Here is a 14,041-nt window from a genome sequence, read left to right as displayed (position 1 = left end):
CTTACGCTGATAAGTGTTCATTTTGGCTAAAATGTTTTTGACAGAATTATCCATTACAGCCGTTAATTGTTGCACAGTAAGGAGTATTGGCGCGCTAGATGTACTAGGGTCCTCCTGAGTGGGCAAGACTCGTGTAGACGAAGGAGGGAATGATGCAGTACCATGCTTACTCCCCTCACTTGAGGAATCATCTTGGGCATCATTATCATTATCACATAAATCACATTTATTTAAATGAATAGGAATTCTGGCTTCCCCACATTCAGAACACAGTCTATCTGGTAGTTCAGACATGTTAAAGCAGGCATAAACTTGATAACAAAGTACAAAAAACGTTTTAAAATAAAACCGTTACTGTCACTTTAAATTTTAAACTGAACACACTTTATTACTGCAATTGCGAAAAAACATGAAGGAATTGTTCAAAATTCACCAAATTTTCACCACAGTGTCTTAAAGCCTTAAAAGTATTGCACACCAAATTTGGAAGCTTTAACCCTTAAAATAACGGAACCGGAGCCGTTTTGAACTTTAACCCCTTTACAGTCCCTGGTATCTGCTTTGCTGAGACCCAACCAAGCCCAAAGGGGAATACGATACCAAATGACGCCTTCAGAAAGTCTTTTCTAAGTATCAGAGCTCCTCTCACATGCGACTGCATGCCATGCCTCTCAAAAACAAGTGCGCCACACCGGCGCGAAAATGAGGCTCTGCTTATGCTTTGGGAAAGCCCCTAAGAATAAGGTGTCTAAAACAGTGCCTGCCGATAGTATTATATCAAAATACCCAGATAAAATGATTCCTCAAGGCTAAATATGTGTTGATAATGAATCGATTTAGCCCAGAAAAAGTCTACAGTTTTAATAAGCCCTTGTGAAGCCCTTATTTACGATCGTAATAAACATGGCTTACCGGATCCCATAGGGAAAATGACAGCTTCCAGCATTACATCGTCTTGTTAGAATGTGTCATACCTCAAGCAGCAAGAGACTGCACACTGTTCCCCCAACTGAAGTTAATTGCTCTCAACAGTCCTGTGTGGAACAGCCATGGATTTTAGTGACGGTTGCTAAAATCATTTTCCTCATACAAACAGAAATCTTCATCTCTTTTCTGTTTCTGAGTAAATAGTACATACCAGCACTATTTCAAAATAACAAACTCTTGATTGAATAATAAAAACTACAGTTAAACACTAAAAAACTCTAAGCCATCTCCGTGGAGATGTTGCCTGTACAACGGCAAAGAGAATGACTGGGGTAGGCGGAGCCTAGGAGGGATCATGTGACCAGCTTTGCTGGGCTCTTTGCCATTTCCTGTTGGGGAAGAGAATATCCCACAAGTAAGGATGACGCCGTGGACCGGACACACCTATGTTGGAGAAAAAAACGATTAACATGCCAGTAAACGTTTTAAAAATTGAAAATTATGAAGTGTTATTAATAAGCCTGCTGCTAGTCGCTTTCACTGCAGTGCAGGCTCAAATATTACTTTAATATTGACAGTATTTTCTCAGTGAAATTCCATTCCCCAGAAATACCTCAGAGTATACATACATACATATCAGCCTGAAACCAGTCGCTACTACTGCATTTAAGGCTGCACTTACATTACATCGGTATTAGCAGTATTTTCTCAGTCAATTCCATTCCTTAGAAAATAATTTACTGCACATACCTCCTTGCAGGTGGGCCCTGCATGCTATCCCCTGTTCTGAAGTTACCTCACTCCTCAGAATGGCCGAGAACAGCAAGTGGATCTTAGTTACGACCGCTAAGATCATAGAAAAACTCAGGCAGATTCTTCTTCTAATGCTGCCTGAGAACAAACAACACACTCCGGTGCCGTTTAAAATAACAAACTTTTGATTGAAGAAATAAAAACTAAGTTTAACACACCACAGTCCTCTCACACGTCCTATCTTTAGTTAGGTGCAAGAGAATGACTGGATATGACGTAGAGGGGAGGAGCTATATAGCAGCTCTGCTTGGGTGATCCTCTTGCACTTCCTGTTAGGGAGGAGTTATAATCCCATAAGTAATGGATGACCCGTGGACTGACTACACTTAAAAGGAGAAATAAGAGATTTGCTATTAAGACTAATTTTAAAGGCTGCTACAGTAAAACCTAAGCATTCGATCCAAATGCAGGCACATTACTGACTGGTAAAGCAATTCTGGGGCAAGATGATGTACCTCAAGGAACGCCTGGACAGCAAACGCTGTGTCCCACAACTGAGACCCATTGGTGCCCTGGAAACAAAGACAGTTCATTTAGCACAGGGAGAGGCAAAACATATAACAGAAAAAAGAGAAGAACAAGAGAGATAGAGTGAGAGAAGAGATGCACACAAGAAAACTAAAAGGAGAGACAATAGGCTACAATACCTGCATCTTCATGCCGTCCAAACCTAACCTGCAAGAAAGAAAAAAAAACTATGAAAACAAAGTGACACAAAAATACATGAATGCTACTGGAAAAAAGGGCACCACTTCCTTTGACAAACAATAACTTGAATTCTCCAACATTTAACACGCCATTTTTGTATGCAAAGTTTTTAATTTGATGCCCAATATTTACTATAATACATGTTCATCCTTATACAGGATACAAATTATAAATCTGCCCCTATAACTATTTGTTCGCATTACTTTATTAGTCAACTGGTTAAAACCCATTCTCATTCTTTAATCATGTCAGCTGTCTAGTTAACCCTATATTATCTCACTTCAATAGCTCTGTAAATGATGTTTCCCATTAAACTGCAAGTTCCATTAACTCAAGTTTTACAATCACATTTTATTATTATTTAGAGTGTTGAAATTGTAAGGCATGATAGAAATTTAAAAATAATAAAGGAGAGGTGCATAGATTGTAAAGGAATGTGTTGAAACCCATGGACCAAGTATAATGATGCCACCCCAACATCCAAACTAAGTTCTGCCATTTTAAATAACCATTTCTACATCAATTCTACATCAATAGTTTGGTTACTTGTTACCAGTGTAGGATGTTTATGGGATTTCCCTGTTTATTAGCTATTTTACAATTGTACTATGCCTCAGTGTTTTGTCTTGAGCATGAACATCAAGATGTTGAGGTAAGACAGAGCATGGAGAATCGCTGTTGCTGCCACGGTCTCCGGATAGTAGCTGTGAGAGGGTGATGTTAGTTTCAGAATCTCTCTAAACCAGGGGGGAAGTCTACAAAGCACATTCCCTCACTATGAACAAACCCATCCACCAAGAAAATGTTTTTTTGTTATCATTAAGAATTGTATTAGCCATGGTCTCTTATATAATTGAAAATCAACCATTAAACTGTAGATTGCACCAAATTGGTCCATCAAAAAATATGTGGGAGGTGTTTGAATTTTGTTTTATACAGTGTTCAGATGAAGAAGTCTCTCACCATAAGTAATCTGGGATGCGGTCCACATGCTCCTTGAATACAGAAGACTCTGGCCCGTCCACATGCCAACGAACCAGCATATTAATCACCTTTGAGATCTACAGATACAAGTGTCAGTGATGAAGACAACTGTCAAGACACAGTAACAGATAGCATGTGACACAGGTTTTACTCACTGGTCCAATGCTGATGCACTTAGTGAACAGGTCATCAGCTTTGATGTGATCATACAAGTGTTCAACTGCTCGCCGCCGGAGAGAGGGTATGTGACAATATTCATACGTGTTTAAAATTACTGCAAAGCCAGGACAAAAGAGGGACATAAATGAGACATTAATATGTAAGAGTCAGATGTTTGAGAGACAGAACTCGAAAAGCAAACGGAGGGGCCCTCCCCAAACTGTAAGTAACGGACATGAACCATATTTAGTGACAGAAATAGACAGGCTCCATATCAAACTAGGTATCTGCTTGTTGCTCCCAATACTGGAATAGTCCTACCTATCCTTGCTTGCCTAGTCACCAAAGAAACCATTATCAATTAATTTTACAACTGAGTGAAACAATCTGCTAATTTCTCAGATTTTGTATCCTATTAAAAAATAAAACATAGGTGTGCCCTTTACTTTAAAGAAACTCATTGGAATTTAGAAAAAAAAAACAATTTCCAGAGCTAAATTACAAGAAAAGGTGACAATTACGGGGTATTGTTCAGCCGTAGCTAATAAGTAACTATTTGCACACCGTCAAGCATAAGCACAATATAATAGAGGTTGCACAGAGTCTGTAATTGCTCACAGATCAGTGGCCTTGTGATAAAACCAAAAACAATAGTCGCTTGATCAGAGTAAGGGAGCATATAAGCTATGTTACTGGGTTCCTAATGATTGTAATTAGAGCTAATTATGCACTACTTTGCCGTTATATATATCATAGCGTAATGAAAATAGTGGATTATCATATAGACTCTCATATTAATAACTGTAGCTGACAGGTAATTGGTAAGCTAAAATGGTACAAGCTGGAGTAAACTAGGTAAGGGATCCCACAACAATAAGAGATCAAACTGAAGCAAGAGGCTTAGTACCTAAATTCCTAGTTCAGTATCGCAAGACAATTACGCTAGGCCTCTGAAAAAGCAGTTGCGAAACAAGCGTCAGGTGTTCGCACTGCTCCTCTCTCCTTGCTCTAACCTAGCGTAATTGTTGGCCTTTAAGGCACTGTTCTTTAATGTTCAACACATTAGTATAAGGCACTGCCCACTTTGAACACATAGGCCTGTTCAAGGAGGGACTGTGGAGACAGCCCACTACAAATATTCCCCCCTAGGGGTTTTAGGGAAATTTCTTCAAATCTGAAGTCAATTAGGGTCAGATATTTCCTAGAGAAGCCTGAAGTGCACTTAGAGTTTTTAAAACTAGAAACCCCATACATTTCAGACTTAAAGGGACGTAATACTCATATGCTAAATCGCTTGAAAATGATGAACCATAACTGTAAAAAGCTGACAAGAAAATATCACCTAAACATCTCTATGCAAAAATAAAGATATTTTACCTCAAAGTTTCTTCGGCTCACAATAGTAGGTGTTCTGTAAACAGTTATCCTTCAGATACTGTAAGATGCATGTTGAAAAGAAAAAAAACAGCCAATCAGCTTCATCAATGCTGATGTCACACTTTGCTTTACTGTTATCTCATGAGATTTCAATGAAAATGTGTATATATATATATATATATATATATATATATATATAATATTTCAAAAGAAAAAAAGTAAAGTTCTGTAAACTGAGAAGGGAAATAACATGACTGTGACTGCACATGCCAGACGCTAGTTTCCTTGCAAGTCCTGGGACTAGCATCCTGATTGGCTGCTGTACAATGGGATGTGGGTACTAAGAACATTTTGAGGTAAAATATGTTCATGTTTTCTAGTCAACTTTTTTACAGCTATGCTGTATCCCTTTCAAGTGCTTCGACACTTGGGTATCGTGTTCCCTTTAAATTAGAGGAAAAGGAAGAACATATATAGTTAAACTTGTAGAACTATGCATAATTAAAAAACATGTTATATTACAATCTCAAGGTGTTTACTGATCCTTTAGAAGACCACAGATGGTTGGAATAGCAACGCAGCAGATGAGTTTAAGGGACATTAAACTCTAAACTAAATACCCTATACAAGACAAGATTACAAGTGGAGTGCTAATTACCGCTCCAGCTTGAGTGTTAATTGCACTAAAAGTAAGCTTTTTGTGCTCGTCGGGTTGCACTGTTATAATGAATTGAAAGTTAACTGTTTTCCCTTGCACGCTAACCTAACGAGTGCAAAAAGCCGAAGTTAGAACATTGCATGCGCGTTCACCTATTCCCCCATAGTAGTCAATGGAGAAAAAAAAGTGGAAAAAAAACCCTACTCGTGCGCAAACCCAATTGCATATTCTTATGTGCTCTAACCCAACATTAAAATACGAATATTTCACATTCCAATGTTCTTCACATACAAAGAATATGTTCTATTTATTCATAAATACATATTTCTTCATATATATGATCAGGGCTTGAAATTTCCAGTGGTCCAAGATGACTTAGAAATTGCAGTTGACGACTGCTGTATTGTTAATTGTTTTTTACATTAAGATTGATTTATATTAACTAAGTAACTGGTTGACATTGGAGTAAAAAGAGAGGGTAAACCCCAAAACCAGAGAGACAACAGAAAAAAAATACGACCAGACAAAAAGTGGTTAAGGAGGCTGACACACAACTGAAATAATGTTCACAAAATGACCTCTCACCATACATGATGTTGAGCAGAGTGCTGTGCGGGGTGTAAATATCACAAGGAGCCACATTATTCTTCTGTGCTGGCCAATTAATGCTGTTATAATCTTCCAGATAAAGTTCCTAACAAAAGACACAGCTATGAGAGTTATATCCTCAGCAGCCAGTAACAAACCAGTCATGCTGTGCTTCTTACCTGTCTTAGGCTGTGAATTAAGTCATCCTCAGGAGCACTCAGGCGGGTGGCATAACAGTAACTCATGGGTAGGTATACTTGGCGGCAGTGACACCAGATGGTACTAGGATGAGCTGGAAACCAGGAGGGAAGAAGCCTAATGGGAAAAAAAGAGAGACAGAAAACATGAGAGTAGGGAGATGTTCAAGGATCCTCTAATATAAAAAAACAAATTTATGCTTACCTGATAAAAAAAAATTCCGGATATGGTGAGTCCACAACGTCATCAATTACTAGTGGGAATATCTCTCTTGGCCAGCAGGAGGCAGCAAGGAGCATCACAGCAAAGCTGTTAAGTATCGCTCCCCTACCTATAATCTCCAGTCATCCGACTGAAGGTAAGTGGAAAAAGGAATAACACAAAGGTGTAGAGGTGCCTGAGGTTTAGTCAAAAATAACCGCCTTAAATATAAGGGTGGAGTCGTGGACTCACCATATCGGGAAAGAAAGAAATGTATCAGATAAGCATAAATTTTGTTTTCTTTCCTAAGATATGGTGAGTCCACGACGTCATCAATTACTAGTGGGGACCAATACCTAAGATGAGACAGCCCTAGTAGAATGAGTTGTAACTCTCTCAAGAGGCTGCTGTCCAGCAGTCTCGTAAGCAAAATAAATCATACTTCTCAACCAAAAGGAAAGAGAAGTAGCAGTAGCCTTCTGACCCTTACGCTTTCCCGAGAAACAAACAAAAAGGGCAGAAGACTGGCGAAAATCCTTAGTTGCCTGTAAAAAGAAACAGACGCTCCTTATGAGAAGAAGGAACAACAATTTCCTGATTAATATTCCTAACTGAAACCACTTTAGGAAGAAAACCCAACCTAGTACGTAGGACCACTTTATCCACATGAAAGATAAGGTAAGGAGAATCTTACTGCAAAGCCGAGAGTTCCGAATCTCTCCACGCAGAAGAAATAGCAACAAGAAACAAAACCTTCCAAGATAATAATTTAATATCTATGGAATGCATTGGCTCAAACGGAGCCTGCTGCAAAACCTTAAGAACAAGGTTAAGACTCCAAGAAAGAGTAACCGACTTAAACACAGGCCTGATTCTGACCAAGGCCAGACAAAAAGAATGAACATCTGGCACAACCGCCAAACGCTTATGCAACAGAATAGATAAAGCAGAAATCTGACCTTTCAGAGTACTGACTGACAACCCCTTCTCCAGACCTTCCTGGAGAAAATATAAAATTCTAGGAATCCTAACCCTACTCCAAGATTAGCCCTTAGATTCACACCAATAAAGGTATTTACGCCATACCTTATGGTAAATTTTCTGAGTAACAGGCTTGCGAGCCTGAATCATGGTCTCAATGACCGACTCAGAAAAAACACACTTAGACAAAACTAAGCGTTCAATCTCCAAGAGAAACGAGATTTGGATGGAAGAAAGGACCCTGAGTTAGAAGATCCTTCCTCAGAGGCATCCTCCAAGGAGGCAGAGATGACATGTTAACTAGGTCTACATACCTGAGCTATTAGAATTACCAACACTCTCTACTGTTTGATACGAGCAATGACTCATGGAAAGAGAGCAAATGGAGGAAACAGATAAACTAGACCGAACCCCCCAAGGCACCGCCAGAGCATCTATCAGAGCTGCCTGCGGATCTCTTGACCTTGAACCATACCTTGGAAGCTTAGCGTTCTGATGAGATGCCATCAGATCCAACTCCGGCCCCCCCCATTTGAGGGTTAACCTGGAGAACACCTCCGGATGCAGAGCCCACTCCCCGGGATCAAAAGTCTGTCTGCTCAGAAAATCCGCTTCCCAATTGTCAACTCCTGAAATGTGGATGGCAGATAGACAACAATCGTCAGCTTCTGACGACTGAATAATCTGAGCCACCTCCCTCATGGCTAAGGAACTTCGAGTTCCTCCCTGATGGTTGATGTAAGCCACTGAGGTGATATTGTCTTACTGAAATCTGATAAAGCGGGCTAAAGCCAACTGAGGCCAAGTTAACAGAGAATTGTAAATCACTCTCAACTCCAAGATGTTTATGGGGAGAGCAGACTCCTCCAATATCCATAATCCCTGCGCCTTTAACAAGTCCCAGACTGCTCCCTAGCCTAGCAGGCTAGCATCCGTGGTCACAATCACCCAAGAAGGTCTCCGGAAGCATGTGCTATGAGACAGATGTTCCTGAGAAAACCACCATGGAAGAGTTAACACGTCTAGATCTATCCTCTGAGACAGATCCAAATGGTTTCCATTCCATTACTTGAGTATGCATAATTGCAGAACTCTCAAATGGAATCGAGCAAAGGGAATGATGTCCATGGAAGCGACCATTAAACCAATCACCTCCATACATTGGGCTACTGTTGGCTGAACAGTAGACTGAAGAGAGAGGCAAGCATTTTGGATTTCCTGACCTCCGTCAGAAAAATCTTCATAAATAGGGAATCTATTATAGGGAACTCTTTCCCAGATTTACTTTACATCCGTGCGAACGTAGAAAAGACAACAAAATCTCTGTATGGGAGCTTGCTTGTTGAAAAAGATGGCGCCTGAACCAAAATGTTGTCTAGGTAAGGCGCCACTGCGAGTCCTCAAAACCTGATCACTGCCAAGAGAGCCCCCAGAACCTTGGAAAAAATTCTGGGAGCTGTTGCAAGGCCAAACGGAAGAGCCATAAACTGAATTTTTTTGTTTAGAAAAGCGAATCTCAGAAATTTGTGATGATCCCTGTGAATAGGGACATGAAGATATGCGTCCTTCAGGTCTATGGTCGTCATGAACTGACCTTCTTGGACCAAAGGAAGAATAGACCAAATGGTCTCCATTTTGAAGGACGGCACCCTGAGAAACTTTAGGTCTAAAATGGGATGAAAAGTTCCCTCTTTCTTGGGAACCACAAACAGATTTGAATAGAATTCTAGACCCTGTTCCTTTACTGGAACTGGAACAATCACCCCCAGAGAGAAAAGATCCTGAACGCAGTTCAAGAATACCTCTCTTTTTACCTGATTTGCAGACAACCTTGAGAGGTGAAATCTGCCCCTGGGAGGGAGAAAATGTAATTATATCTTGTAACCCTAAGAAACAATGCCCACAGCCCAAGGATCTGGGACATCTTGTAACCACTCCTGAAAAAAAACAGGGAAAGTCTGCCCCCCACTTGACTACGGACCGAGGGCCGACCCATCATGCTGACTAAGACTCAGCTGAGGGTTTCTTAGATCGCTTCCACTTGTTCCAGGACTGACTGGGACTCCAAGAGGACTTGGATTGCTCCTGTTTGGAAGCGGAAGTGGAAGGCTTTTGACCTTTGAAATTACGAAAGGAACGAAAATTACTTTGACGTCCCTTAAATCTAATCTTCTTGTCTTGCGGTAGAAAAGATCCTTTTCCACCCGTAATATCAGATATTATTTCTGCCAGTCCAGGCCCAAACAAAGTCTTACCCTTGTAAGTAAGTGCCAAAAGCTTAGACTTGGAGGAAACATCAGCTGACCAAGATTTAAGCCACAAAGCCCTGTGAGCCAAGACAGAGAAACCAGACATCTTGGCCCCCAATTTAATAACTTGCATGTTAGCATCAGAAATAAAAGAATTGGCTAGCTTAAGAGCCTTAATCCTATCCTGAATTTCCTCCAACGAAGTTTCCTCTAAAATAGATTCAAACAAAGCATCGCACCAATTAAAGAAAAAGGCGTGCAATCTGAAAAAGACATAGCAACAACCGTTACTACATAAACAAAACAAACATTTGCCGACAATAAAAATCTAGCAGCACCCGGTCCAAAAAGAACACAGTGCAAACCCCAAATCACATTCAGCTAGATTATGAGTTTTGTGTTTGTGTTTTAATGCTGAAAAACTGGTAATTTCAGTGTTAAAACAGCAACGCAGCCATCACGAGTCTTGTTGGTATAACTATACCGCAAGCCTTTTAGCCTATAACGCAACGTCAGTCCCGCACTCAAAAAAATGAAATTTTTTCATGGGATTTCAATAGTGGTCAATGCGCTTCCGCGCATTGACCGTTCCGCCTCCACAGGGATGAAGAAGACGCTGGTCCCTCGATGGATGAGGATGGATCCGCCTGGATGAAGATGGAGCCGCTGGGATGAAGATCGTTCAAGCCGCACTTTAGCAACTGTGAGTACCTAAAGAGGGGTTAGTGTTAGGTTTTTTTGGGTGTTTTTTTTTTAGATTAGGGTTTGGGCTTGTCTTAAAAGAGCTAAATGCCCTTTTAAGGGCAAGAAAAAGAGCTGAATGCCCTTTTAAGGGCAATGCCCATGCAAATGCCCTTTTCAGGGCAATGGGTAGATTAGTTTTTTTTAGTTAGTTTTTTTTATTTTGTGGGTTTAGGGGGGTGGGGGTTTGTAATGTTAGGGGGGGGGGTTGTAATGTTAGGGGCGGGTTGTTTTTATTTTATAGAAAAAGAGCTGATTTTTTTAGGGCAATGCCCTACAAAAGGCCCTTTTAAGGGCTATTGGTAGTTTATTATAGATTAGGCTTCTTTTATTGTGGGGTGTTTTTTTTTTTTTTTTAAACGGGGTATTAGAATAGGAATAATTTGTATTATTTTGAATAATTCAATTGTTATTTTGTGGGGGGTTTTCTTTTTGGGGTGTTTTTTGTTTTTTAGAATAGCCACTTTTTTATTTTTAATGGGCAGCAAAAGAGCTGAATGCCTTTTAAGGGAAATGCCCATACAAATGCCCTTTTCAGGGCAATGGGTAGATAAGGTTTAACTTTATTTTTATTTTGTGGGTTTGGGGGTGGGGGTTTGTATACTGTTAGGGGGGGGTTTGTTTTTCTTTTGTAGCAAAAGAGCTGATTTCTTTAGGGCAATACCCTACAAAAAGCCCTTTTAAGGGACTACAAAATGCCCTTTTAAGGGCCCTTGGTAGTTTATTATAGATTAGGGTTTTTTATTTTGGGGTGTTTTTTTTTTTAAAAAACAGGGTATTAGAATAGGAATAATTTTTATTGTTTTAGATAATTTCGTTTGTTATTTTTTGTAATTTTAGTGTTGTTTATTTTTTTGTAATGGTAGGTTTTTTATTTTTGTAATGTTAGTATTTTTATTGTAATGTTAGGTTTTAGTGTAAGGCAGCTTAGGTTTTACTTTTATTTCACAGGTAAGTTTGTATTTATTTTAACTAGGTAGTTAGTAAATAGTTAATAACTATTTACTAACTAGTCTACCTAGTTAAAATAAATACAAACTTAGCTGTGAAATAAAAATCTAAGCTAGCTACAATGTAGCTAGTTTAGGTTTTATTTTTATTTCACAGGTAAGTTTGTTTTTAGTTTTAAATAGGTATTATTTAATTAATAATTGTAACTTTAATTTAGGTCTGTCTTAATTATGTTAAAAGTTAGGGGGTGTTAGGGTTAATGTTACAGTTAGGGTTAGATTTAGGGGTTAATATAGTTTCATTTAGGTTGTTGTGATGTGGGGGGCTGGTGGTTTAGGGGTTAATAGGTTTACTTAGTGGTAGTGATGTGGGAGGCCAGAGGTTTAGGGGTTAATAACTTTATTTAGTAGCGGCGATGTCGGGGAGTTGCGGAATAGAGGTTATTATCTTTATTATAGTGTGGGCGATGTAGGGGTGTGGGGGAATAGGGGTTAATAACTTTATTATAGTGGCGGCGATATCGGGAGTGGCAGATTAGGGGTAATAGATTTATTTCGGTTGCGGGGATATCGGGAGCGACAGATTAGGGGTTAATAACATTATGTAGGTGTCAGCGATGTCAGGGCAGCAGATTAGGGGTGTTTAGACATGGGGTTTATGTTAGGGTGTTAGGTTTAAACGTAACTTTTTTTTTACCCATAGACATCAATGGGGTTGCTTTACAGAGCTTTTCATTCCGCGATCGCAGGTGTTAGGTTTTTTTCTAACACTCTCTCCCTTTTGATATCTATGGGGAAAGTGTGCACAAGTACGTCAAAGCAGCGCTTGTATTTTGTGCGGTATGGGGTTCAATACAACCATATCGCATGCACAAGGCGGATTTTCAAAAACTCGTAATGGCAGCGCTATGGAGGGAGAAATAACGAAACTTTTGTTGCGTTCATTTCGCACCTTATATAGCGCAAAACTTGTAATCTAGGTGATAGTGCCTGCATACTGCCTATCAAATTCTATTTAAAGGATTTCTAAATCATATAAAGAAAACTGCAGAATATAAATAATGAATCTTTTAAAGTGCAAAGTTTCCTATACCTAGAAGACAAAAAAGCACTTCCTGCAGTCTAGCTGTACGGCAGGAAGACAGCTCACAAGGCGTGAAAGGACACAAACTCCTTACAGTGACCTGTGGAAAAAAGAAAGAACAGAGTAACCAACTCTGGCTTTCTAGGCAGCAATATGTTAGGAAACAAAGTAAGCACCACCTTACAACTTCCTAACTGCTTAAAAGCCACCACTACTCTGCAGCAGAGATTGACATGGACTACAGCTATACCCAAATCCTTGCTTGCAGGGAAATCTATCCCAAAAAAGGATTTCATTTCTTCAGACACCAAACTTCACCTCCTCCATTGACAGAGGCAAAGAGAATGACTGGGGATTATGGGTAGGGGAGTGATACTTAACAGCTTTGCTGTAGTTCTGTTTGCCACCTCCTGCTGGCCAGGAGAGATATTACCACTAGTAATTGATGACATCGTGGACTCACCATATCTTAGGAAAGAAATTATACAATATATCTCATTTATATAGTAAGTACATAGATATGCCAATATATATCAAGCTGAGAAAAGGGTAGAAGGTGAGAAACTATAAAACTTTCTAGCTCAGAAGACAAGGAGAATACTAGAATGTGAGAAAAGTTATTAAAATGTGAAAAGTTGTTACGCAGTGACACATGAAAAATGGCTAAGGAACAAAGAATAAGAAATGAGTACAAAGATGCATTTTAAAGCACTACATCATGAATAGGAAGAAACTATGTAGTGTAATAAATCTGGCTTATTAACATATGATCATTGTCTGTTACTAATCAGCACCATCAAACACACCCCCTATTCAAAAGCAGCATCTGACTAAGCTGTCTGCCTTGTAATTAAGATGTGAATGCTTAGATTAACTGGAGGGTTTAATCACTGTGTGTTTATGTACAGTCTGGTAATTATCTCTGAACACATACAGATTAATACTTTAGGATTGGAGACAGACTAACAAAAAAAGGGGGGCAGTAACATGAGAGAATAGAGGATAAGGTTAACGCACCACATCTCTGGGATCAGAGTGTTCAATCCCTCCCAGCTGTACACGTTCAGCACAGCCAACCAGAACTTTCCCCAAGACGGAATTCCAAGGGCACCACCTGTGAAAAACAGGCTCATGTTATGGGTAAGAGAGAGAGAGGAGATTGTAGATAGATATTCTATATTCTGCATTGAGACAGACTTTTTAGGAAGACAAATTTTGAAATTAATGTTTTGAAGGTTTATTCTGGGGATGGATATATTTTAGAACCTGGTGCATTTTAGGAAAATATATCGGTTAGATAGTGATACATATGGGGGCAGTTAAATTTTAGGTGTAGGTGCCATTGGGAATAGTTGCAATATAAATGTGGGTGTTAAGGTTGTAAAGTCTTTACTTGGCTTCTGTATCAGTGATTATTACACAG

The 14,041-nt window shown here is 39.5% G+C and overlaps 1 protein-coding gene across 1 annotated transcript in view; it reads right to left on the bottom strand.

Annotated features, from left to right (window-relative positions):
- LSS (lanosterol synthase) overlaps positions 1–14,041 on the bottom strand; it is a 131,662-nt gene that overhangs the window by 80,811 nt on the left and 36,810 nt on the right. The window contains exons 6-12 of the mRNA XM_053698896.1: positions 13,636–13,732; positions 6,394–6,529; positions 6,212–6,320; positions 3,588–3,706; positions 3,412–3,509; positions 2,388–2,415; positions 2,196–2,252 (exon numbers count right to left, since the gene is read on the bottom strand). Coding sequence (XP_053554871.1) covers positions 2,196–2,252; positions 2,388–2,415; positions 3,412–3,509; positions 3,588–3,706; positions 6,212–6,320; positions 6,394–6,529; positions 13,636–13,732 — 644 coding nt within the window. The remainder of the gene's footprint in view (positions 1–2,195; positions 2,253–2,387; positions 2,416–3,411; positions 3,510–3,587; positions 3,707–6,211; positions 6,321–6,393; positions 6,530–13,635; positions 13,733–14,041) is intronic.

This window comes from Bombina bombina, chromosome 1 (genome assembly GCF_027579735.1).
Source record: "Bombina bombina isolate aBomBom1 chromosome 1, aBomBom1.pri, whole genome shotgun sequence".
NCBI lineage: Eukaryota > Metazoa > Chordata > Amphibia > Anura > Bombinatoridae > Bombina > Bombina bombina.
This window is presented reverse-complemented; position numbering and strand designations above follow the sequence as displayed.